Source organism: Monodelphis domestica, chromosome 4 (assembly GCF_027887165.1).
Source record: "Monodelphis domestica isolate mMonDom1 chromosome 4, mMonDom1.pri, whole genome shotgun sequence".
NCBI lineage: Eukaryota > Metazoa > Chordata > Mammalia > Didelphimorphia > Didelphidae > Monodelphis > Monodelphis domestica.
The window spans coordinates 435,676,340-435,703,371 of NC_077230.1; the positions used below are offsets into that span (position 1 = coordinate 435,676,340).

General features: G+C 42.0%; 1 protein-coding gene and 1 long non-coding RNA gene across 3 annotated transcripts; one reads left to right on the forward strand and one right to left on the reverse strand.

The window, feature by feature from the left end:
• Nucleotides 1-21,764, forward strand: LOC103100479 (uncharacterized). Its single transcript, XR_466674.3, has 3 exons — nt 1-1,177; nt 17,934-18,167; nt 19,198-21,764. It is a non-coding gene; the product is annotated as an uncharacterized LOC103100479 (long non-coding RNA).
• LOC100616741 (zinc finger protein 883-like) lies at nt 1,609-26,963 on the reverse strand. Of its 2 annotated transcripts, XM_056825762.1 has the most exons (6): nt 26,684-26,963; nt 25,776-25,901; nt 18,797-18,923; nt 17,984-18,076; nt 9,972-11,765; nt 1,609-2,762 (listed from the first exon to the last, which is right to left on the reverse strand). In XM_056825762.1, exons 2-6 carry the CDS (start codon nt 25,806-25,808, stop codon nt 2,686-2,688), a joined length of 2,124 nt encoding a protein of 707 aa, XP_056681740.1. In that variant the 5' UTR covers nt 25,809-25,901; nt 26,684-26,963; the 3' UTR covers nt 1,609-2,685. The 2 variants fall into 2 exon arrangements, with proteins under 2 accessions (XP_056681740.1, XP_007492386.2); XM_007492324.3 differs by having other exon boundaries at nt 1,609-11,765.
• Between the last annotated feature and the right edge of the window lie 69 nt (nt 26,964-27,032).

A 27,032-nucleotide genomic window follows, 5' to 3' on the forward strand; every position in this document is an offset into this window, starting at 1 on the left:
ACCCCCTCCCGCCCCTCCCATCGGGCCCCAGCCTTGGTTCAGCCTCTTCTCGATGGCGGAGCCTTGCCCCATGCGAGGGCTTTTGGGGAGGCTCTAGGCCGTCTGGGCACTTCTGGGGCTCCTCTCGGGCCCAGGCCTGGCTGAGCCTGGTGGGTTGAGGATCTGTGGACTACATTTCCCAGAAGACCGCGCACCATGCTCCTCTTCCGCTTCCTCCCTGTTCCTGCCAGCCTGGAGTTCCGCTGTCAGATCCAGGTCGGCGGGGGCGGGGCGCAAGTTCAGTCGGCGCTCTAACGTCCCCGCTTTTGGGGGGTCTTCTGCTGTCTCCCCACTGGGCCCCGGGCGCCGCGCCCCCCGCCCTCCATTAGGAGCTCCCCCTTGCGTCCACCGCCCCCAACCCTTGGATCCACGCGCACAGCTCCCCCGAGGTCCTAACTATCGGGGTCTCTGTCTCCTGGAAATGTCCCGCCTCTTCCCCGCCCCCACCTCTCAGGCCTGCCCCTCCCGTCCTGGCGTGGGCACAATCTTGGAGGAGCCTGCGGTTCTCCCTCCTCTCCTCACCCAAAGGTCCTCCCCGCCCTGGGCTCTGCCCCCAGGACTCGGGAGTCACAGAAGCAAACTTTATATTAGATTAGATGCTGGGGAGGAAGCCTTCTTCCTGGTTTCTGTCTGGTGACAGGACTTCCCACACTGACCCAGGCGTCCTGGAGGTCTGGTTCTGACCTCCTAGGCAGCCTCCATTCCTGGGGGTGGGGGTGGGGGGGGCTGGGACGGATGGCCCTGCTGAGGAGAACACGGGAGTTCTCTTCTTTCTCATAGTCACTGGACGTGCTGTCCTTGAGGACCCGGGATCTTCTGTAGAAAAGGGCTCCAGTGGGCCAGATTTCTAAGGATCCCAGCACTGGGCGCCCCGTTTCCTTGCTTGGGGCCAGGGGCCCCGCCTCCCCGTTGTGAATGAGAAGCCTCCTCCCCCTTTTATGGTCCTACTAGTAGAAGAGTCTAGCACAGAGGAGAGGGTTAGCTTTCTACGAATGATGAGCATTAGCTGAGAAAACGACAGCTTCGTGTGGTATCCAGCCTTGCTGCCAGGCACTTGGACCGTAAGCCTGTCACCCAAATGTTCCTGCCAAGCCCAGCACAGCCTGCTGAGTAGGACATGAGACAGTCAGGGAGTGTGGTGAGTACTAGTCAGTCATTGGGCAGCTGACTCCTGACCCCTTATTGCTGAGGCCTTGGAAAGGTCCCTCATAATAAGACATTAGTTACCACCCATAGTGATGATTTCTGTACTTCCCAGCTTATTCCGCACTTGTGGCATTCAATAAGACCTGCCCATGTGAAAGATTTATTTTCCTCCTACTTTAATTTGGACTCTATTTTCTGCCTTTAATATCACACTGTCATCAGATTTCTGTGCACGAAAAAGGCTCAAGGTCTTTGGTCTTGGTCTAGACCAGAATCCGTCATAATGTGAGACTGGCCCTCTCTCCATAAACTTATTATTAGCTTGGAGACTTTTTTTTTTATGGTTAGACTGAACATATATTTTTTTAGTTTGTCACCAGGGATTTTAATCCTAAATCTCAATGAAATACTCAAGTCAGAATAGAAGTTTATGATGGTTTATTTACAATGGAAGGAAGAAATTAAGAATGAGAGAGGGGAAAAACGGAAGGATAACTGCCCCGGCCTAATGTGAACCAGGCAGGAGTTCTGAGGTCTCAGCAAAGGGGTCTCTTCAGAGGCTAGTGACTCCAGGAAGCCAACGGAAAGGGAGTCACAAGAGATGGGCCTTTCCAGAGACAGGTGCCTCCAGAAAAGCCAAGGAAAGGGCAGTCAGCCTTATCACTCACCATGTGATCATCTAAGGGAAGCAGTCTCAGGTCTTATGCTTGCTGGCTCTCACCTATGGCCTTTAGCTGGCTCTCACCTGAGGCCTGACTCCTCACCTCATTCTGCTCCCCCCTTAGTGAATGTTCAACTTTGCTCAGATGGTTTATGTGGGGGCTTGTGTCTTCCACAGGAATAGGAATTATTATTCACAGCGTCAACATTAATCCAGATTTCATTTGGAACTGAAACTAAGTCAGCCTGGGGTCTCATTTACACTGAAGTCTGTTTCCTACCATTGGAGCCTGCCCTCATTGCACCAACATGGCCTGGACTGGGAACCCTCTAGGAACCTTTTCTTAGAAGAGGAACATCCTCTCACAAGAGGGGCTCCAGAGATTGCCGGATTAGATAACTGAGAGCTTCCCCCCACCCCTGGGACCCCAAAAGTCTCTCCAAGGAGTTACTGTCAAAAACCTGCTGATCCACCTGTCCCTCAAGCAATAAGCTACAGAACTTTGAGAGCTTCCTCTTCCCAGTCAGAAACGAGGATGGAAATCTATCTGTGCTGACCAGTGATGGGATTAGGATTCTCTGAAGACTCTATATTAATTCATGATTCTTCATTAGAGAAGGTGGGCCCAAAAGAGAAGGGCCCATAATCCCATGACCAAGTGCCTAGCTAATCTGAGTTCTCTGCTCACCTCTCAGCCCAGTTCACTCCTACTGCTTTCTCTCAAGGAGACCACAACCTTCCTTGATCCATAATTTGTAACCCCGGTAGCATCACTTTTTTCTGGTTGGACAGCTTTGACCTCAGGCCAGGTCAGAATTCAATCTTCTGGACACCAAGAGTCACAGGGGACAAGAGACATGAGTCTTCCTGGACACCAGAGAGCCTTGTGATATCCTCCTCAAGTATGAATATGTACCTAATTAAAGGATAGAGACAATACCAAAATGGATTTTCAGAACTGTCCTTAAAAGAAAGAGGAGTACAAATTCATATCACATAAGAGATAGCTCTTGAAGCACACAAAAGAAAGAATAAATTTGGGAATTGTTATTTCAAGGTTCAGAAAATGAAAAGAAATGACTCTGCTCTCCTGGAATAGTCACAGAGTCTGTGATTATTTCCAAACCCCCTAATAATTCCTCAGATCCACACAAAACTAAATGAATGGCAACAGAATAAATCCTTAAACCCACCAAAGTCCTAGCAAAAACATATCCCAAACAGGGCCCTTTCTCTCATTCCAGCAAAGAAAAGGACATGTAATGAAGCTTCTTTACCTATCTATCTGTCAAGTGTATCAAAGTCACAGAAAATAAAAGTCCACAGTCAAGGGAAATAGAGTCTCAAATCAACAGAAAACATATAGAGACAACAAAAAAGTGCCCAAAAGGGAAAAAGAAAAGGTCAGAAGAGGAGGGTGCTTGGATGAGGTTGGCTCCAGGCTTCAGAAGTCCTTCAAGGAAAAGATCCCACAGTGGAGCTCCTGGAAATGTCTACTGGAAGGACCAATGAATCCTGGAGTCTGAATCCTCAGTGTCTTGGGGAGCCAATTTGTAAAAGAATTGTGAATGTGCCCATCAGAGTGAGGGTCTCTGGACAGACCCAGCATGGGCTGAAATCACAAGCTCTTCCACTGACAGAGATTTATACACCAAAGAGCCAAACTGCCCCAGTTCACCCCAGAAGGGGACCAGTCCATCTTCCGGTCCCTGGAGGTCTTCCCCTACCTTCTCCTTATGGGGCTATATCTGTATCCATACATAGAGAGACGGCCAAGGTCATTCTGTGGCCACGTGAGGGATCACAACGCCTCAGGAGCATCCGGACACACTTCAGGATGCTGAAGGCAGGCACACACGTCCCTTGGCACCGAGATGATGGAAGACGCTCCATCGGAGAAAAACTCTTACTCACACTCTGGTTGTGCATTATTTATTGTCACTCACAGTTAGTCAGTCAATCCCTGGGATTATGACTTCTACCTTATCACTAAAATGCCAACCATCGAATGGGGCGACATTTAGGGAACAGAAAGAGGCATGAAGCAAGGAATACCAGCTGACTGAAGCTGCTTCCTTACAGCCTGCTGCTTTGCTAACGTTGTCTTTGGAGCTGGTGTCTTAGTTGTGTCTACAGAGTTCCACAAGTTCGCCATCCTGGCACCTGCCCAAAGCCCTCCTTTGCTGTCCTCATTGCCCAGGCCTGCGCCTTCCATTTCTTTTGTGTCATTGGCACATCTAGTGTTTCCAGTACGAGATTCTAGGCTAATGGCAATAATGGACTTTTCTTCACCCTTGATTTTACTGGGAAGGCTTCTAGGTTTTAATCTGATACAGAAAATACATTAGTTAGAGATACATTCTACTTCTTATTTTAAGAAAATCTTCAGCTATTCTTATCCTTTATACTATATTTAATAGGAATGGGTTTATTTATTATTTATTATATATATTATATTTAATAGGAATGGGTTCTGTTTGGTGAAAAACTTTTTCTGCATTTATTAATATAATCATTACTTCATTGGGCTTGTGTTGTTTTTCTGCATCTATTGATATAATAATTGAATTTTCTTGTTTTATTGATATGATCAATGATAGTTTTCTAATATTGGATGTGCCCTCCATTCCTGGTAAGAATTCAGTCACGCTGTATGATCTTTTTCATATATTGTTTTCATCACTTTGCTAATATTTGATTTAAATTTTTTCCATCAATATTAACTAGGAAAATTGGTCTAGTTTTCTTGCACTTATCAAAACTATAGTTGTATGCCATAGAAGGAATTTAGTAGCTCTTCTTTACCTATTTTTTCAAACAAATGGATTCATTCTTTAAATATTTGATAGAATTTGCTTGTGAATCCATATGATATTGTGGCTTTTCTCTAAGGGATCTTACTTGTGACATTTAATTTTCTTCCCTAAGGTAGGATTATTTAACTACATTATTTTCTTTTCTATTAATCTGTTATTTTCATATTTGTATCTGTATTTATATTCATTTCATTTAGACTCTGGGATAAATTGGCACATGGTTCAGCAAAACAGGTCCAATTTGTGCTTTAATTTCATCTTCATTGGTGGCACATATACCATTTTCATTTTTGATATGAGTAATTTAGTTTTCTTTTTCAAATCAAATTAGCCAATAACATACATTTTACAACTTTTATTTATTAGCACAATGCCTTTTACTTTCAATTTTATTCATCTCTCCTTTCATATTCAGGATTCTTAATTTGGTGTTTAATTGGAGATTTGAAATATGTTGTTCTTATAGGGTTTTTTGTAGTTGCATGTATCATCAATTCATTAATCTCTTCTTTCTTTCTTATTGGTGTTAGTGTTCAGAGACATTTTCCGTTAAGTATAGCTTTGACCAGATGATACAAACTTTGATATGTTGTCTCTCATCATTATCTTTCACTAAACTATTGTTTCTATGATTTATTCTTTGATCAACTTATTCTTTAGGATAATTTAGTTTCCAATTAATTTTGTTAAGCCCTTACCGTCTGTCTTTGTATCACTTCTAAGACAGAAGAACAGATAGACAATTGGGATTAAGTGACTTGCCCAGTGTTACACACCTAGGAAGTATCAGAGGCCAGATTTGAAACTAGGTCCTCCCAACGCCACACTTAGTGCTCTATCTACTGTGCTGCCAGCTTTCCTCCAATTAATTTTTAATTTATGCTTCTAAGGTTCTTTTGTGAATGTAATTTTTATTGCATTGCAGCAAAAAAAGTTGCCTTTTCTATTTTTGCTTGTTCTCGTTTGTTGTGAAATTTTTAAGCCCTAATACATGGTCAGTTTTTGTGAAGGTTTCATGTACAACTGAGAAATAGGTATACTCAGTTCTGTCCTCATTCTAATTTCTCCAGAAGTCTCTCATATCTATCTTTTCTAAAATTCAATTTATTTCTTGAATTGTTACTCATTTATTTTTTCTTAGGTTTAACCAGATCTGAGAAGAGTAAATTGAGGACCTCTCTAGTATAGTCTTCCTGCCTCTTTCCTTCTGTAACTCATTTGACTTTTTCCTCAAGAATCTGGATGCTGTGCTATATGGTGCTTTTGTGTTCAGTAATGATATTAAGACATTGTCAATAGTAGCTTTTAACAAAATGTATTCCTTGATTATCTCTTTTTACTAGGTTTATTTTAAATTTTGCTTTGTCTGAGATCACTTTTGCCATTTTTACTTTAGCTCATGTGAATTAGATTCTGCTCTAGCCCCCTACTTTAACTCTCTGAGTGTCTTCATGGTTCAACAACAGATTGCCGGATTCGGTTTTCTAAACCATCCTGCTATCCTTTTACATTTTATAGGTGAGTTCATTACATTCACAATTATAATTGCTCATTGTGCATTTCCTTCCCTCTTATTCTCTTCTATTTATCTTTTTTTGGATTATCCCCTCCCCAAAAATCTGTTTTGCTTCCAATCATTAACACTAACCTCCCTGAATTTACACTCTTAGCACCATCCTTTTTCTTTGTCGACTGCACTCCTTCCCCAGCTGTTTCTGTACATACTCATATATACATATAAAGCCATGTACACTTCTTACACAAACCTTTCCCTTCGCTTTAAATCTTTTCTTTGCATATCTCTTTAACGTGAGATAATTTCACCCATACTTTCTCTCCCTTCTCCCCTCTCCTAGTACATCCCTCTTTCTCACTATTCCATTCTTCTTTTGGAATTATCTCAGCACTATAGATGCATACCCATGCCCTCTAAGTAGGCTCCTCACTACTCTAATGATCATAAAGTTCTTAGGGGATACATGTATCCCATATAGGATTGTAAAGAGTGTAACATTTTCAAGTGCCCTGTGATTTCTCACTCAGGTTCACGTTTATATCTTTTTTTTGAGTTTTTTGTTTGAATGTCAAATTTCCTATTCAGCCCTAGACTCTTAGGGTTGCTGAAATGTCCTCTATTTCATTAAATAACCATTTTCCCCCTGATCATGATGATACTAAGATTTCCTCAGTAGGTTAATTTTAATTGTCCTCCTATCTCTTTTGCCTCCCAGAAGATCATATTCCAAATTCTCTAGTCCTTAATAGTAATAAATACTAAATATCAAGTAGTTCTAATCATGGCATCATGATATTTCTATTCTTTCTAATAGTTTGTAGTACTTTCTCCTTAACCTAAGATTTCTGGATTTTGCTTATAATATTCCTGGGAGTTTTCATTTTGGGATTTCTTTCAGGAGGTGACCAGTGAGCTCTTTATAGTTTTACTTTTGCACTCTAGTTATAAAATATCTAAGTAGTATTCCATTACACTTTCTTATACATGAGGTCTAGGCTCTTTTGTTATCATGGCTTCCAGGTAGTTCAATAATCTAAGTATTGATTCCCAAACAGAAGAGCAATAAGGTCTGGGTCATTGGGGTTAAATGACTTGCTCAGAGTCACACAGCTAGGAAGTGTCTAAGGCCACATTTGAACACAGGTCCACTAGATTCCACACTTTGTGCTCTAATCACTGCACTACCTACTCCTAGTTCAATAATTTTAAGTTTCTCCATCATCCCCTTTCCAAGTCATCTATTTTGTCTATGAAAAGGTTCCTATTTCCCTTTTTTGTTTTTTTGTTTTACTTTGATTATTTCTTGATGCTTCACAAATTTAATAGCTTTCACCTCAACAATTCTAATTTTGAAGGAGTTGTCTTCAGTGATATTTTGTGTCTATTGTACTATTTAGCCAATTATGATTTCTAAGGAATTTTTTCATCTTTTGCATGACTTTTACTAGGGTTTTTATTCTCCTACCATAATTTTCTCAAAATGTTTTTTATTTCTTTTCCCAACTTTTCCTCTACCATTCTTATTTGATTTTAAAAATCTCTTTCTAGAACTCTTCCAAGAACCTTTGCTGAGCTTGTGTTCATTCTGCATTTCTCTTTGAGGCATTGTTTGTACTCAAGAGGCCAACCTTCTTAATTTACAAAGGGGGTATTACTTGCCCAGTTACAAAGGTAGAGCGCATCCAAGGCTGAATTTGAACCCAAGTTTTCCTGACTCTAAACTCAGTGTCTATCACTATACATGCTGCCTGCCTCTAGGATAGGATTGATGAACCTTTTCCCAGTTTCAGTGCCCAGACAGCAAATTCAAACACTCTGTGAGACCTGGATTATGGGAGAAAGTGCTTTCTTTCAGTCACTAGACAAAGGGATGGGACATGCAAAAATTGCCCTCCAGCTCTGGGAAGAGGGGATACAGAGCAGCTTCCTGAATGCTGGCTGTGCTCACAAGCCACTGCTTCACCAACTAGGCTTGAGGCTATTTTGAGTATCAATTCAAATATAAGAAAAAGTGACTAAATTGTCTATACTTTTAGCTAGTGGCTCTACTATAAGACTCAAGACCCAAGGAATAGTAATAATAGTGAGCATTTATATAAAGTGATTTAATATTTGCAAAGTGCTTTACAGAGAGTATCTCATTTGATCCTCACATCAACCCTAAGAGGTAGATGTTCTTAGTATACACATTCTACAGATAGGGGAAATAGAGGCAGTAATATAGTAAATGTCTTGTGTGAACCTTAAAATTTCTTAGACTTGTGAATGTTGGAAATTTCACCATTGGAATGTGAACCCCATTGGCAAGGGAGGTTCCTCCTCCTCCCTTCTTAAGATTACTTTAGGACAGAAACCTTTTGCTGAACAATGGAAAGGGCTGCAGCATAGATCAAAATTTAATTATTCCAATCTCCACCCTACTCAGGGTAACAGGATTTAGGAAGGGCTGCAGCAAAGGATCAAGATTTAATTATTTGAGAATATGACCTTCAACATACATGTGCAAAGCCACAGACCTCTGGGCGGTCCTGGGTTAAGCTACAGCCACCATTGGCACAGGGAAGACATGGACAGTGATTGGTAGATGTGAGAACTGAGGGGAGGGAACTTGGATGTTTTCCTTAAAGATAGTAGGGTCTGAGGACTGGGGGGGTTGGAGAGGTTTTGCCCTGAGAAGCTTGCTCTGAAGGAAGCTGGAGGTGGAGGCCCCTGAGACTGTTTCTCCATTTTGGTCACGTGAGTGATAGGGACTGATCTCTTTTCTTTGCCTCAGCTATCTAAGGGATTGGGCCTTTTGGCCCAGCCTAAACAGAAGGGGTATTTAAGCCCTATTCCCTTCTCTCCCCTTTCTCTCTCCCTCTCTCTCTCTATCTCTAATACCTTTCTTCCTCCTGTTTGTAATTAAACTCCATAAAAGGTTGACTGCTGACTTGATTTTTCATTTAGGAATTACATAGCTGAATTCCTTGGCGACCTTAAATTAATATATATCAGTCTTTTAAAGTGATTTCCATGTCACACTTGCCCAGGTTCACACAGCTAGTGTCAGAGATTGAATGGGAATTCAAGTCTTCTGGCTCTAGTAGCAACACTATCCACTATGCCACCTACTAGCCTAAAGAAATAATGCTCAATATTAACCAAAAGATTTATACTAGAACTTTGTATCATCAAAAAACAAGGAACAAGGGAGTAAATTAATCAATTGGGGAATGGCTGATGAAGTTATCTTATAAGAATGCTATAGAACATTGCTGAGGAGTAGTGAGAAACAATAGCATTTCAGAAGAAAATTCAATATATTTATAGGACTTTGTGCACAATATGAAATTTAGATTATCTAATTTTAAGTCTTTGCTGATGCAAGACTTTGCTTTCTAATTAGATCCCAAATTTTTATTTTCCAATGTACAGTCAAGAATAAAACCATGTCAAGGCTTTCCTACAATCATGGTTTTCATAAACCTTACTTCCAGTGTGAATATTCTGATTTCTAGACACCTCTCACTTTCAACAAAAAGCATGTCCCCAGTGAGCACATTCCTAAGGTTTTTCCTCCACTCTGAATCCTCTGATGTCAAGTAAGAGATGATCTCTAACTGAAGGATTTCCCACATAGAGTCCATGTTCATCTTGTCCTCAGAATGACTAATAAGCTCTGTACTTCATTTGAATGCTTTTTCTCACTCATAACTGAGATAAGATTTCTATCTGGTATGAATTCTCTGATGGGAAATAAGGGATGACTTTTGCCTGAAAGTTTTACCACACTGATTACATTCATAAATTTTACCTCTGGTGTGGATGGTCTGATGAACAACAAGAGATGAGCAGTCCTTAAAAGTTTTGCCACAGTCATCACATTCATAGGGTTTCTCTCCAGAGTGGATTCTCTTATGTCCAGCAAGATGGGAGCTTCTTCTGAAAGCCTTTCCACATTGATTACATTCATAAGGTTTCTCTCCGCTGTGGATTCTCTGATGTTGGGCAAGTTTAGAGCTCTGTGTGAAAGTCTTTCCACATTGATTACATTCATAAGGTTTCTCTCCAGTGTGGATTCTTTTATGAACAACAAGAGATGAGCAGTTGCTAAAAGTTTTGCCACAGTCTTCACATTCATAGGGTTTCTCTCCAGTGTGGATTCTCTGATGTAAAGCAAGAGTGGAGCTCTGTGTGAAAGCCTTTCCACATTGTTTACATTCATAAGGTTTCTCTCCAGTGTGGATTCTCTGATGTAGAGCAAGAGTGGAGCTCTGTGTGAAAGTTTTTCCACATTGTTTACATTCATAAGGTTTCTCTCCAGTGTGGATTCTTTGATGAAGAGCAAGAGTGGAGCTCTGTGTGAAAGTCTTTCCACATTGTTTACATTCATAAGGTTTCTCTCCAGTGTGGATTCTTTGATGTTTAATGAGATCAGAATTGCATTTGAAAGTCTTTCCACATTGATTACATTCATGAGGTTTTTCTCCAGTGTGAATTTTGCGATGTGCATTAAGACTGGAACTCAGCCTAAAATTCTTTCCACATTGATGACATTTATAGGGCTTCTCTCCAGTATGAATTCTCTGATGCTCAGTAAGACTGGAGTTCTGTGTGAAAGTTTTATCACATTGTTTACATTCATAAGGTTTATGTCCAGTGTGGATTCTTTGATGTACACTAAGATGGCCCCTCTGTGTGAAAGTCTTATCACATTGTTTACATTCATAAGGTTTCTGTCCATTGTGGATTCCTTGATGTGCAGCAAGACTGGACTTTTGTCTGAAACTCTTTCCACATTCATTACACTCATAAAGCTTCTCTCCAGTGTGGATTCCCTGATGTTGAGCAAGAGTAGACTTCTGATTGAACTTCTTTCCATATTGATTACATTCATAAGGTTTCTCTCCAGTATGACTTCTTTGATATACAATAGGGGATGAGTCTTCACTCAAAGTTTTAATACATTCAAGGTACTTAAAAGATGTTTCTCTTGTATGAATCTTCTGATGGGAAATAAGGGATGACTGTCTGCTGAAGGCTTGCCCACATTGCATACATTTATGCTGCTTTGGGCTAGTATGAAGTTTTTGATGGTGATGAAGTGATAACTGTTTCTTAAAGGCTTTACCACAGTTATTACATTCATAATATTTCTTTCCATTATGAATTTTCTGGTGGTCAGTGAGCTCTGAATTGTGACTGATGGCCTTCTCAGTTGCATTATGTATATAAAGCATTTCTCCAGCATGACTTTTCTGATGTCCAATTAGTTCTGATTTTAAGTTGAAAGTCATCTCACAGTCATGACATTGATAGGTTTGTAATACAGGAGGTTTCTTATGAACACTAAAGCATTCCCTATATTTACTATCCTGAGAATAGTCATTGCCTGAGATCACTTTCTTACACTGAATTAAGATGGAATATTGCATGATACTCTTTCCGTTTTTATCAAATTCATGTTGTTTTTTTCCTATCTTGAAATCAGAGACACAGATTTTTCTCAGGCTGAAGTCACAATGACCGTCATTCATGACTCTTTGCTGTTGTGATTCTTCCCTGAACTTTGCAGTAGTCTGTCTCACTTCAAGCCTCCTCTCTCCATCTGAAGGAAACAAAGAAATGTGTATATGAGGATAGGTAACCATATACCCAAATAAATGAACTTCTCTCCACTGATAGAAAGTAAACTCATTTATAATTTATTTCCCTGGCAAAGAGAAGAAGCTTCAAAATCAAATGGGCAGAATTAATCATTTGAATTACTACATATATCCCAGGTTGACTTAATTTATAGAGAGCTTCATGAAAAGTAATGCTAGAGCTTCATACAAACCTGCAAAACTAAGCAGGATCAGCATTCTCATTACATTCCTACTTTGGGCCATGCACTCAGAATGTCAGAATTAGATGATGAACATCCCTGTAGCTGAGACCAAGAATCAAACCTAGTGAATGGGTATGGTCTCTTCACAGTACTAAAAGGACTTTCTATAATGAACTTTCTTTTTAAAAGAAAGGTAATTTTATTATTGCATTTTAACTTGCTTATATTTCTTTTTCTCCCCAAACTTTATCTTCTGTCTTAACATCAATTCAAAGACAGAACAACAGTAAGGGCCGGCAGTTGAGATTAAATGACTTGCTCAGTGTCACACAAGAAGGAAGTGTCTGAGGCCAGATTTTAACCCAAGTCCTCTTGTGTTGAGAATTGGCACTCTATTCACAGAGCTATTTCATTTCCCCTCACTTGTTTATATGTCTGAGTGTGTCTACAAACCATCAAGTAAGCAATAGTTAAAAAAAAGAAGTCAAATAGCACGTGTGTAGTATCATTTTAGTTACTATTGCACAAGTCGGAGTTAATGCCAAATGAATCCTAAGAGAATTGTTCTGTAAGAAAGCAAAGGAGATCCAGAAAACAATCTACTTCTGCTTCACTGACTACATTAAAGGCTTTCAGACCAGGATGTAGCAATTCTTCAGAGACAGGAGTACTGAATCTTATTTGTCTCCTGAGGAACCTGAAGGTGGGTCAAGAAGATAGAATTGAACAGGGAACAGTAGACTGGCTTAAGACTGAAAAAAGAGGATGGCCAGAGGACATCCTGTGAAATGCCAGACTGTACGAATCTAAAGCCAGGATTAAGGCCGCCAAGAGAAAGAGCAACCATCTCAGCTAGACAATCCTACTCTGGGGGCAGAAAGTGAAGAAGAACAAGAAGCCTCTTGATGAGGGTGAAAGAGGAGAGTATAAAAACTGGTTTAAAGATTAACATTAAAAAACTTAGACCTTGGCAGCTGGTCCCATCACTTCCTGGCAAACAGAGAGAAAAGAATGGAAGCAGGGTTTGATTTTATATTTTTGGGCCAAAGATCACTGCAGATGGTGAATGCAGCCATTCAATTCCTCCTCATTTTTGGGAAAGCTATGGCAAAACTGCATGGCTTACTGAAAAGCAAAGACATCACTTTGCTGACAAAACTCTAGATAGCCAAAGCTAGGGTTCTTTCATTAGTAATGTATGGCTTGAAGACCTGGAGTGAAAAGAATGCTGAGCATCACAGAATTGACACTTTCAAATTGTGGTGCTAGAAAAGATTTCTGAGAGTCCCTGGGACAGCAAGGAGAACAAATCAGTCCATACTTGGATAAATCAACTCAAGCAATTCACTGGAAGGTCAAATATTAAATGGAAGCGTAAGTATTTTGGCCATTTAGTGACAAAGTAAGACTTACTGGAAAAGAGCCTGATGTTGGGAAAGATTAAAGAAAAAAGGGATGGGGGTGATGAGATGGATAGTGTCATGGAAACAATGAACAGGAACTTGGAAAGGCTTCAAGAGTGTGAAGATTAAATTTACCTCTCCCCTGGTTGTGAAAATTAAATTAACTCCCCTGACCATTTTTAGATTTAATCACATCACCAAAGGTGTAAACACCCCATTCACACTTAAGTGTGGGAGGTCTGTGACCCACATGTGCAATCATGGCTAATGAATCAGAATTAAACTGACTGCCCCTGGGTAGTCCTAAAGCAAAGCTTCAACTGTGATTGGTAGGTGTAAAATTAGGAGAAGGCACAGGAAGTGACAGAAAAGAAAGTGTCTTTAAAAGGGAGTTATAACTTCCTGAGTGCAATTTTTCCTTGGAGTTCTACTTGGAGTTGAACTTCCTGTGAGAGGCAGTTATTCATTCTTTGGAGTTGAGGCTGGAGAACAATCTGCTGACTGGACCCGAGACCCTGTTCCTGGTGAGGCTGTTCTTAAATCTCTTCCTTTGGCCTGACATGTGATGAGTGAAAAGAGCAGACTCCTTTCCTGGATATTTTTCTGAAGAAACTAGTCTCAGTAGAGACCTATCCAGAGAGACATTCCCAGGTCCTCAGCAACAAGGGCCAAGGCCTCTCTGGTTAAGGACTAAACTTCCCTGCCTGGTTTTGAGCCAGGGGTCGGAGTAAATTACTTAGTGCTTAGGCTATATATATTACTCTATCCTCTCTCTGATTTTCTTACTTCACTCTTTCTATGTTTTGTAAATAAATTGTAAATAAATCTCTTTGGAATAAATTAAATTCCTGGCAACCCTATATTAAAATAATCCAGTCCAACCTTTTATAAATTAATCCCTTTTTCCCCCTTACAAAAGATAGTAGAGAATGAAAGGAACTGGCATGGTCCATGGGGTCATGAAAAATTGGAAAAGACAGAATAACTAAAATGACAAAAATTAATTTTTTGAGTTCAAACATTTTTGACATACAAATTTGATTGGATTTTTAAAAGCTATAATTCTTGTGACATTCAGTAGTTAAATTCACTGTGCTTAAGTAAGTACTACTTTGTGCTCAGCTACTTGAAAAATATTTTTTGGGGGAAAGTATCACTTAAGGTTCCATGATTTTAGGGAGTGGACTATCGTCATGCAATGGAATACAAGACAATTGTTGCTAAAATCCAGGAATTGGCAACAATCACTAAAACAATTAGTTCCTAGCCAGTCCTCTGGAGGTTATTTCCTTCTTAATGACTACTGTATATGTGTGTATATCATTGCTTTTCTGGGAATGTGTCAGCATATTTTGGGGGGCTTCCAGAGGTAAACATTATGGTAGTGTGCATTGACTGTAGATACCATGTTTTGGTTTAAAGATATCTTTGAACAGAAAAGCCTTAGATCTTTGCTTGAGTCTCAGAGAACGTACACACCCTGGATGTGCCAGCAGCAGAATTGGAATGCCCCTCTTCTTTTAGCCCCATCTACCCAGAGACAAACAGCCTAAAGTTGGGCTGTACAAACCAGTCCTGGGTGCAGCAGGGGTGCCTCCTTCTCTGCAGGATCCAGGTGGAGGGGGTCAGGAAACAATGACAGAGTGAGGTCTCTGAGACCCCTGTCCTCTCACATAGGTGGCTTCTTAGCTGCTGGTCTCCATGGCAGTACCCCCAGTCACCAAGGACCCTAGAACTCTGGAGACCTTACAGAGGCCAATAGTCCTCTGGGGACACAGCCACGCCCTAACCCCCAGCCCATCCCCTTCTCTCTCCCTACCCTATCCTGCAGGTTTATAGGATATTCAGGGAAAACTAGTACTTGACAGGACAAGGTCCTGCACCCTGAGCTCTTCTCCCAAGCTGATCTGAAGAGCATTCAGTCTACTGCAGAGAGCACAACTCCAAAGGGGTAGCTACCGTGTTTGCATGTCTGATGTGTGTTTGCCTTAAAGATTATTCTGTGGAGAACTCACACAAGACAAGAGCTCACATGGAGGTGAGAAGAAGTGGTGGGAGACATGGACACGGGCACTAGACCATCCAGGATGGTTTTCCCACATGAAAGAAGGCTCTGTGAGCACAGCAGAATTTCAGTTCAAAAGAAATGTGACATGTGGAACTTGAGACCCGTCTCCATCTCAGCTGTCCACAAAGCCTAGTTGTGCCTTGTCAGAGGTTGATAACTTGGAGCCCATATAGATAAAGATCTGAGTGCCCTCTGTCAAGAGGTCAAAACTCAAAGTCTGAGAGCGAGCCCAAGTGCCTTCTACCTCACCTTCTTTAGGCCTCTCAGAATAATACATGTCTATTGCTAGCAAAAACATGCTGTTGCTGACCATTCCATGAACCTTGAATGGTGCTTGAATCTATCTTAGCCCAAATGCCCAACTACATTTCTTGAAAATATTCTCTCTCCCAAATTCCAGGAATCCTTATCCTGCACCAGGTGTCATGTCTACCATCCTTGTTGCACTTTCCCAGGGACTGTCTCAGCTCTTTCCCAAGGACCCGTCTCAATGGAATGCTTTCATTCTTTGTGATCTGTACCTTTAAAAGTTGTTAGCTGCCTGCAATAAACTGTATCTGCCATCAGTGGGCAAAACCTTTCCAACTCCACACTGTGTCTGTTATATTTTGATTCTTATCTTTTCCCTTGTCCTTACCTACAGACAAGATCCCCATAATTTCCACCTTTTTTATTCCTCTATTCTTTTCCTTCATCCTTACCTGGGGAACTCTGGTCCCAGTACTGCCCCCCCAGGGGGGCTTTAACAGTGCCTGACCTGTGGCAAAGCCTTCCAACCTTGTCCTGGACTGATCAGCCACAGCTGGACCCACTGTACATAAACCCTGACACAGGGATGACATTTTGGACCTCTTCAATTAGGAAGGACGACAGTCAAACTCCTTCTCAGGATCCCATTGCATTCTTATTTCCTTTTTTAAAAACCCTTCCCTCTGTGAAGATTGAATTTAGCTATCTCCTGACAATGAAGGTACCTAGCTTTTCCTTTAGAGTGAAGCTAAAATTGTAAGCTACAATCTGTTTTTAGATTTTAACTACAAAAAGGTGTTAAGTAACTACAAAAGGTGAACTTACCAAAAGAGGTATTAAATAATCCAAAAAGATATAATCTAACCAGAGAAGGTGAGAACTAAAGAGTGGGCAGTCCTGGAGAAAAGTGTCTACTATGATTGGTAGATGTGAAATTTAGGGGAAGTGATACAAGAGAAAAATATCTTTAAAAAGAAGACCAAAAGGCAGAAGGAGAGCATTCATTCGGGCACTGACTCAGAAGAGCTATTGGAAAACAGACCCTTGAGAAATGGCCAGAATACAGACACCCAGGCTTCTTTTAGACTGTCACCACTGGTGAGTGAAAAGCTGACTTAGTGACCCGGCCTTTCTGGAGGTGTGAAGCCTCTAGGAAAGGCGCATCATCTTGAGATGGGCTGGGGCTTAGAAATTCTAAGTGATATCAGAAGAAGCCAGAGTTTTTCTCGCTCTCTCTCACTTTCCTTGATTTCCTTCTATTGTAAATATTGTAAATAAACTACCATAAATTCCATTTACTTTAGTAATTCATTTTGGGATTTAGAAATTAAATCCCTGTTGACCACCTAATAATATATTTCAGTCTCAAACACAATTAATTTTAACACCTCCCATCTTAGAATTAATACTATGTATTAGTTCTAAGGCAGAAGGGCAGAAAAGGCTGGGCGATAAGGATCCAGTGACTTGCCCAGGAACACATAGCTAGGAAATGTTTGAGGCCAGACATGAACCCAGGACCTCCCATCTCCCAGTCTGACTCTATCCATTGAGGTACCAGGCTGCCCCTCCACTTCACTTTCAATCCTCTCTTCTTGTGTTAAATGTTTACATTTTTTATTAGCTTGCAGTCCTTCCTGTTTCTCTTTATTGGTCTGTTTGATGCCCATCTCTGTGGGGCTTCCTTGGCTGCCCGTCATCCCTAGAATGCTCATCCTGCCTTCTCTGAAGCCCCAGTAAAGCCCACCACCCACAACAAGCCTTTTGCAATCTTCGTTGACCAAACTGCCTTCTCCTTCTAGATCTACTGCAAAATTATTCATCCATGGAGTGTGTTTTACATCCTTGTGTCCAGGTTGTTTTCCCAACAGGCTGGGGAGTTCTTGAGGGGCAAGAAGATGTCACCTGCTTTTCTATGAATCTCCAGCACTTCCCACAAGGCCTGGCTTGAAAAAGATCTAGGAAAGAGCTTGTATTAGATAGCTGAAGCCCTTTTGGGATGCTTTCAGCACAGTTCCATGACCCAAGGTTCCAAACAATAGATCCTATAGGATCCAAGTTTGATTCCTGGAAAATAATCAAAAGGTCATAGAGCCAAATCCCCTTATTTCACAAATGGGGAAACTGAAGTTCAGTGGCTTTACCAAGATCACACTATTAAAAAGTGTCTGAAAACAAATTGTAAATCAAGTCTTCCCATTCCTAAATCTATTATTTCCTTCACAGAGGCAAGTGAAGCATAACAGAATTCATAAACCTGATGTCACTTCACTCACCCAGACAGGAGTTGCTTGAGCCTTCTTCCTCCAGCATCCATGGAGCTTCCACTTGCTTAAAATGGGAGACCAAATCTCTGGGAACTGGAAGACCTGGGCATTTGGAATAAGGAAGGAATGAGGATGGAAAGTCTCTTGTCATTTCTTCCCAGGTTCCCAGGACTCCTCAAGGATCATTTCCATGGTATTAATCACTGGGAGCTTTGGTGGAGGATGGAAAGGAGATAATTGGGAATCATAAAATCCTTTTTTCCACTTTCTTCACAGAAAGATGAGTTGATTCCATAGATTCTATTATCTACAAATTGAGACAACACATAGTGCAGTGGAGAGTGCCTTGGAGATAGATTCAGAAAGCCCTGAGTTCAAATGGATTCCCAAATAATCCATTCTCAAATACCTACTGCCCAAGTTTCTCATAAAGTCACCTCTGTTTAAGTTAACCTCTGTTTGCCTCTATTTCCTCAAGTGTAAAATGAGGATGAATAGCATCTAACTAGAAGGGTTGTTACAAGAAAGTTTTTAGCATGGTATCTGGCATATAGTCAGCATACAGAAATGCTTATTCCCTTCCCTTCTTTTCCCATGATTAGTACTGAAATTTGGCTTATGTATGAAGGAAACCCCTAGCTTAGTATCAATTGCAAAGACCTTTTACAGGAACCCAGAAAGGTCCTGTCCTACACCATATAAGCAATTGGTATTTTGGCCTTACTCATGACTGATAAGTGCTAGAAACCTCACAGACTAGGGAGGGAATGAAGACAGTCCCTTGATGGTAGATTCAGAATTAACAGGGGAAATGGTCCTCACCCATGGAAAGCATGTTCCAGGCATTCTCCAGTGTGACCTCCTTATACAACTCCTTCTGATGAGGGTCCAAGAGGCGCCACTCCTCCTGGGTGAAGTCCACAGCCACATCCTTGAATGTCACCAACACCTAACCATCAAAAAGTCATAGGCACAGAGCTTAAGGAGACTTCAGAAGTCATCTCATTAAGAGGTCATTAAGTTTTAGGAGGAAACTGAAGCACAAAAAAGATTCCCTCAAAGGCCATCCCCTTTAGGAGTGTCCAAGCCAGCCCTTCGACCCTTAGTCATGAGAAGTCCAACAGAATACTGAAAATTTTTTTATATAGTCAGTTGGAAGGAAGTTGAGAAATGTGTTTCTATGAATAGTTTCTACTTATGGTATGTCTTATGTCTGTTTTCAGTGACATATGAGGATCTCTGGAGGAAAAAAAAGATGATGTGAAATTTCTTCTCCACAAGCCAGCTAGGAGTCTATCAGCCTTGGTGCATGCCAGCAGTAGCCCCATCCATGCAAGCCGGCACTGAATCAGCAGTGACTTCCAGAATTCCATCCCACAGGCTAGAAGGGGCCAGGCAACTGGTCAGAAAGAGATTACAGAAGCCCCTTTGTTGGCACTGGGTGTAGGACTCTGTTGTATTACCCCTCTGAGGATCTGGGTCCCAAGCCTCATTTACAGTCTCAGGATGAACAGGAGCCCTAGCACACCAGAGCCTGTCACTTCAGTGGTGCAGGAATCCTGGTCATAGATCCAGGGTACAAAATAGTGCTTGTGGTTGTTTATAGACTAAGACAGCAGTGACTATGCCTCTTATTAGATCCTATCACTTGGAAGAACTGAAACCTTACAGGATCCCAGAACTAGCTCTGGTATGAAAAACTTGAAACTTGAGACAGTGTCCCCTTCACCCCAAAAACATAAAGTTAAAAGTCATGAAATAATCTTGGGAAAAGAGAAAAAAAGAAGAATCTAACCACAGACGTTTACTAGGGTGACCAGTAAAAGCAAAACAAAACTCAGAAGGGGAAAATTATGTCAAAATAGCTCCAGGGAAAGCCTCAAACAACAATGCCAATTAGTCTTAGGTCCAAAAAGAATTTCTTAAAGAACTCAAATGATATTGTTCATATACAATGAGAGAATTATAGGAAAATTGGGAAAAGAAAGGAGAGTAATGCAAGAAAATAATGAAGTCAGTACCTTCCTAAAGGAACCCCACAAAATGGGAAAATATTTACAAAATTTCACAAAAGAAAATATTCTTTGAAAAGCAGAATTGGCCATATGAGAAAAGGATGAATGAATTTTTATTCATTGAAGAAATTCAATTTTAAAATGTAGAATTAATCAAATGGGAAAAAAAACCACAAAAGTTTATGAAAAAAAATTCCTTAAAATTTAGAAATAGGCAAATGGAAGGGAATGACTCTGAGACATCAAGAAACAATTTTAAAAGTGAAAAGAATTTTTAAGAATGGGGATATATGTGAAAAAATCAATTGGAAAAATTACTGACCTAAAAATAGGTCAAAGAGAAATAATTTAAGGATCACCAGACTATCTGAATATCATGATTTCAAAAAAAGAGACTAGACTCCTATTTCAAGAAATTATTTAGGAATATTTCCCTGATGACCTAGAAACAGAGGGTAGAATAGATATGGAAGAAATTTGTTGATCACCTCCTGAAAGAGATCCCAAAATGAAAACTTCTAGGAATATTGTAGACAAATTCTAAAGCTCTGCAAAAACTACTGTAAGCAGCCAGAAAGATAGATTTGAAATATCAGGGAGCCACAACTAGGATAACATAAGATTGAACAGCTTCTACATTAAAGGCTTGGAATATTATATTCTAGAGGGCAAAGGATCTAGAAATACAACCAAGAATCACCTACCCAGAAAAACAAATACATATTTTTAGGGGAAAAATAATTAATGAAATCGAAGACTTCTGAGCATTTCTATGAAATAACCAGAGCTAAACAGAAAATCTGATTTTCAAATACAAGACTCAAGAGACATAAAAAGGTAAACAGGAAAGAAAGAAAAAACAAAGGATTCAATAAGGCTAGACTCTTTACATTCCTATAGGTGAAGATAATACTTGTTACTCTTAAGAAATTTAGCATAATTAGGGCAGTTAGTAAGAATTTTCATAGAGGGCATGGGTGTGAGTTGACTATGATGGTATGATAGCCGAAGGGGAAGAAAATTAGGGGAAAGAAAGATACACTGGGAGAAAGGGGAAAGAGAGGTAAAATGGAGTAAATTATCTCATATAAAGGAAGTGGGAAAGAGATTTTACAGTGGAGGGGAAGATGGGGGCAGTGGGCAATGTTTGAACCTTACTCTCCTCAGAATTGACTCAAGGAGGGAATAACACTCAATGCGGTATAGAAATCTATTTTACCCTATAGGAAAGTAGGAGAGAAGAATAAGATGAGGGGAAGGGAACTGATAGAAAGAATGGATGATTGAAGGAAGCAGCGGTGACAGGAAAGAAATATAAACAGGGATAATAGGGTGGAGGGACATATATTGTAATCATAACTGTGAATGACCAATTTTCCTATAAAAATGGAAGCAGATAGCCAAGTGGATTAAAAAACAGAATGTGAAAAGATGTTGTTTATAAGAAACACATTTGATGCAGAAAGACACACAGAGAGTAAGGCACTGGAGCACAATCTATCATGCTTCAGAAGCAAAAGAAGCAGGAATAGGAATCATGATCTCAGACAAAAAAAAATCTCATTAAAAGACATAAATACTAGGAATTTAATGATCTTCCATCTCATTTTCTTTCATCTCTGTTAATAATTATCCAACTCATCTTTTTAAGAGTTTTTTAGAGTTGATTGTTTTGGAGCAATTCTCTATCAGACAGGTAAAACCACTTTTATTTATTGTTTTCATTTCTTCTGTAAAACAAAGGATGAAAAATAAAAACTCTAAACATACCCCTGTAACTCTAGAACTAGAATATCCTCTGTTAATCTGTTCTTATTTATACCTGATATCTCCTTACCTTTATGGTTTTAAATGGGACCATGGAAATTTTTCTTAAATTTGGCATTTTTCGTGGAAGTTCTTCACTGGCAAGGTTGGACATTCAACTCATGTCTTCCTCTTTTGCTACATTTTCAACGTGGCCTCCCAGATAGCTGCAAGCCACCCCATCTAAGGACCTAGGAGGAAGGGCTCTGCAGATCTTGCAATCACACTTCCCAACAACAAAGTGAGGGATCTGGTTCTGTAAAGGAAACCTCAAGAGATGAGACTGTTGAGGCCCCTCTCTGTTGGACATCTCCTGACTCCAAGGTATTCAATGAACCACTGCCATGTTTTATCTAGAGCCACACAAAGACCAGACACTGCTTAGAGAACACTAGAGATGTATTTCCTCTCCTGGCCATCCCTGTTGCTACAGTCCTCCAACAGCAACAACCCCTGCTTCTTCCAACTCAGGTCCAGTTGCCTCTGGCACCTCATAGTAGCTGCTCCCTATTCCACTGAAGTCTAAGGTTGTGCCCACTGCCTACGCCCTAGAAGGGAACTTGCCAGTGACCCTTTGGCATATGTGTGCATCCATCTTATGCTCCTTATTCAATGTAAACTGAGACCTTCCAAATGCCAACCACGAGAGGGAAATCATTCTCCAAGGTCTAGAAATCTTTTGAACTGTGCTCTTCTAACCCCCCTGTGCTTTTTAAAGCTGTCCCACTTTCTGCTTCATTTGGAATTTATGTTCCAAAGGGGGAAGTAAATCTTTGCCTGATCTCGCTGTTTTTTGCATTTGACTATTAGATGTTTGCCTTTCCTCTCTTTTTCCCCTCGATTGTCATCTGTGTCCTCTCTGGACCATGCATTACCCATAGAGGAATGCCCTCTATGCATTTAGTATTGGCACATCAAGAAACAGGTCCAACTTTTGGCCAGAGAGAGGATTGGAAGAAGAAATTCAGTTAAATAATTTTTTATCACTTATGAGGATTCCCCTATTCATTGTGTGATAAGTAGTAAATGTGGGATTTAAGTAAGATATAATCAAAATAGGATTTAATGCCTAAGAAGTGATGTGTGAATCTTAAAACTGCTCAGACTGTACTTCAGAAGATTTGATTAAGATATTCCCCATTTTCTACAATGGAGGTACTTGGTTAGGAATGCATTGAGAACATTAAAATTACTCCACTCTGCTCAGACAGTGCCTATGGGGAATATAAAGTTGCAAATTCCTGATTGAACAATGAAAAGTCCCCAACTCATACTTATAGTGAAGCAAAAACCCTAAGCTAGGTCTATTTTTAGATCTAATACAAAAGGGTGCTAAGTACCTATAAAGGTTAAATTAATAACTAAAAGGTCAAGCAACTTACAAAAGGCAAGCTTAACAAAAGAGGTGTGAAGTTTTAGACTACCCAGAGAAGGTGAGAACTAAAGAGTGGTAAAAACTAAGAACGGGCAGTCCTGGGAAAAAGCATCTACTGTGATTGGTAGATGTGAAAATTTAGGGGAGGTGACACAAGAGAAAATTTCTTTAAAAGGAAGGGGAGTTCGAAATTGAGTTTAGTTCAGTTTGGAAGCTGAATTGGAGGGTCTCTCTGAACACTAGAGCTTGCTTGGAACGATCTTGTGGTGAATGATAAAGACTGACTAGTCTCCTTTAAGGCTCAGGCCTAGGCCCTTTCTACTATTTTCTCTTTCTCTTTCTTTCCTTCCCTTAATTCCTTCACTTATATTAATCTCCATAAAACCCAGCTGACTTGGGTATTTTCATATTTGGGAATTTTCCCATGGCGACCACTTATTTTTAATATAAATCAAGACACTAAAAATTATCTTTACAGTTTGGCCGAAACCAGTTTTGGCAATTCACAGTCTTGGAAACCCACATTTTTGCGATTACAGATGCAAGTGCCTGATCTCTTCCCATACCGTTGGCACAGCCTCCAGAGGTTGGGTCACAGGAAAACTGAGCCGCTCGTCCCCAGATTTCATAACTGAGAAAGGAGTAAAGGGAGGAGGAGAGCCCAGCCCATCACCCCTGTTCAGAACCTGAACACCTGGCCCAGTCCATAATGCCTGTTGTTCTGTATGAAAACTGTTGAGTCACCACCTCTATCTACTGTAAGAACTGAGACTCAGGGTATGCTGGGAGTGTGCAGACCCTGGTTTCTGGAGCCTTGAGCTCCTACAGGAAAGCCAGTTTTGTTCAGACCTTGCCCAGTTCTTTTCTATTTCACAAAAGAAAGCTGGAACAGGAGTCGGAGGGTAAAATGATTAGCATGGTGCTAGAGTTCTCACTGGTCTAAGGGTGGTGAGAGCATGGGAGGCAGTAAAAGGGCTGGTGTTGGGGTTCTCACAATTCTACTAGATGAACAGAGTACAGGGAACATGGGCTCAAGTATTCAAGGGGCAATCCCCAAAAGGAAGACATCCACCTGATTCAGTTGGTCCCCAAAGAACTAAATCAGGAATGAAATGTGAACCTTACAGAGGAGGCAACCCTGGGGCCACCCTGCCGTGTGTGTAATTAGAATTTTGCTCCCCAGGGACTCTCAGCACCCCATTTAAGTATCTATGTTAATGTACTAACATAGGGAAGATATGTTTTATGTAGTTCCTCCCTTGCTCTCTTCTTCCGGGGACGTCGCTGTTCTCATTGGTTAAGTGCCAGGCAGTAGAATTTTCCTCATGTGGCTTTACTCAGGTTTTTACTTTTGTTCTTTTTATTTCTTCTACCTCAAGTGATTATTAATAAACTTAAAAAAATATAATACTTGGAGTTATTGGATATTAATTTAAATTGTACGCGTATTTCCAGAGAAACAAGACGGCAGTGGTCAGCCCTAGTCCTGTCTTGTTTTATTCCACCAATGAAAATATCCTGTTTGAGTTTTACTGGTCCAGAAATGGCTCCACTAATAGATTGTTGTCTGAACTGAAAGACTGTAAATGTTGGACCTTGGAAAAGGTGGGCCAGGAGGAACACCTGAAATGACAGAGGCAAATCCCTGGAGATGAAGTGGATGCCCAGCCATCGGGGAATGGCTAGACACGCTGGCACCATGCCAGGAAGATGAAGTTCAAGCCAAAGCACTCATGCTGGTACACATGTCTAGCTGGGTCCTGGGCAGTCCCATTCAGCCTCTTGCCACCAGGGAGCCTGAGCGTTCTAGGACAGGATCAGAGGAGACCAAAGGGGGAGGCTGCAGGCACAGAGCAGACACCCATTAAGCAGCCCCAAGCCCCTTCTCCTTTCCTCTGACCAGGGACACTGGCCTCCTGGCTGAGCCTGACCAGGACCCTCCAGACCCTGACTCTGGGCATCTCCAATGGCTTCCCTCAGGCTGGAATGTTCTCCCTCCTGCCTGGGCCTCCTGGCTTCCTTCTTCCAAGCTCAGCTCACATCTGACCCTCTGAAAAGAGCTCCTGGCCCCTAGCACTGCCACAACCTCCCTCTGAGAGTCCCTCCCATCCATACTGCAGGGCCAGTGTAGACACAGCTGCTGACACCTGTCCCCCCACTAGACTGGGAGCTCCTAGGGGGCAGGGCCTGGTTCCTCCTTCCTGGGATAGCTCCAGCAGCTCTCTGTGTGTGTATGTGTGTATGTGTGTGTACACATGTGTGCTAGGCATGCACAGAGCAGACATGGAGTCTAAGGAACAGACTAAAGAGGGAAGAGGTCGTCCTTGTCAGGGAGCCTTAAGGAGGGAACACTGAGGAGGCAAAGACAGGAGGGCCGCCATGGGGGGGTCTATGGGGGCCCAGTAAGGGCCAGAGTGCCAGGAGTGACCCTAAAAAGCAGCAGCAGAGAGTAGGGCACTGGTTCCCACCCCATCCCATTGCCTGCCTATTTCTGGGCAGAAACCATCCCGGGTACCACACACTGGCAGCTGCCTACCCAGGCCTCTGGGGCTCTGCCAATGGCCCCAGGGCTGCTGGGGCTCAGCTCTGGGCACACTACACTCACCTGGGCTGGGGGGCCAGGGCTCCCAGGGGCCATCCCTCTGGGTCCTCTGCAAGCTCTTTGTCTCCTCTTCCTGGGCAGGAGGCTGGCTGCAGGGATTGAGGCAGGCTGAGGTCCAGCAAGGAGAGCCTTCAGGGTATAGGGGGAGGGCAAGAAAGAAAGTGAGGCAGGGACAGGAAGGTGATCTGACCAGGAATACTCCCCCCTCCCTCTCTTACTCCTTCTCTTCTGCCCATCCATCTACAAAGACCAGGAGGCAGAAGGGGCTTTTGGGTCCCTGATTGAAGGGGGCACTCAGATGCAGGATGATGGTCCCAGGCTCTAACCAGGAGCTGGGGAGGACTCTTGGGACCCTCTTCTGGAGCTTAGCTTGGAGGCTGGTTCTCTGGGGCCCTGGAGGGAAACTGGAGACAGGAAGCTCAATGCCTGGGATCTGAAAGGGAGGCTGCAGGAGAGCCATAGATCCAGTTAAGGCACCTTCCTTAAAGCTTTGGTGCCTGGGTCCTACGGAGGTCCTGAAGGAAAAGAAGTAGGACTCCTGGGTCCCTGCAGAGAGGCAAGGTTGTTGCTGGGACAAAGCAATCTGGACAGGATCTGGGGGGAAGGAAACAGGCCACCTGGGTCCTGGTGGGGAGGTTAGAAGCAGTGCTCCTGGGTCTGCATAGGAGAACTCTGAAGTGTGACCCAATTGTCATCCTGAGGGCAGTGTACTAGGACATGAAGGATGTGGTGGGGAACCTGGACAAGAAACAGCAAAGGAGAGCTGGCCAGAGAGCCGCTTGGGGGAGGTCCAAGGGCTCCTGTCAGCCCCAGTGAACACTCACTATGAGGTTAGATAAGGAGGATGAGACTGAAAGGAAAAGGCAGTCTGCAGAACCTGAGTGCCACATGGCTTCCCTGCTCAGACCTACCTAGGACCTGCATGCACAGGACTGACTCCCAGAAGGCAGAGAGATGGCGGCGGCAGGGGAAGTAAGACTAATCCCTGTAGATGTAGAGAAAGAAGGCAGCTTGATCTCAGCTCCAATGGTTCAGGTTTCCAGTCAACCCACTCTGGGCGGGTCTTCACAGTCCCAAGCTCCTGCCCAGAGCAGCTAAGATCCAGGATGTTCCCTTTCCTCCAGTGGCTCCTGTGGCCAACAGCTCAGACCCTGACTGCCTCTCCTCCCCAAGCCCTTCCCCCAATCACGAGGAATATCTGGACCACTGGAATCCCTCTTTCTACTCTTGACTCCTCCCAGGCCTGCAAACTCCACCCCA

Excerpts from the sequence above, each read along its gene's own strand:
- LOC100616741 (XM_007492324.3), bottom strand. The coding sequence starts at position 25,808 with ATGGCCCCTGGGAGCCCTGGCCCCCCAGCCCAG. Across the intron at positions 18,077-18,796 it reads CTGGAACATGCTTTCCATGG|GTCTTCCAGTTCCCAGAGAT; the intron begins GTGAGGACCATT and ends CCAAATGCCCAG. Across the intron at positions 11,766-17,983 it reads CTCAAGCAACTCCTGTCTGG|ATGGAGAGAGGAGGCTTGAA; the intron begins GTGAGTGAAGTG and ends TGTTTCCTTCAG.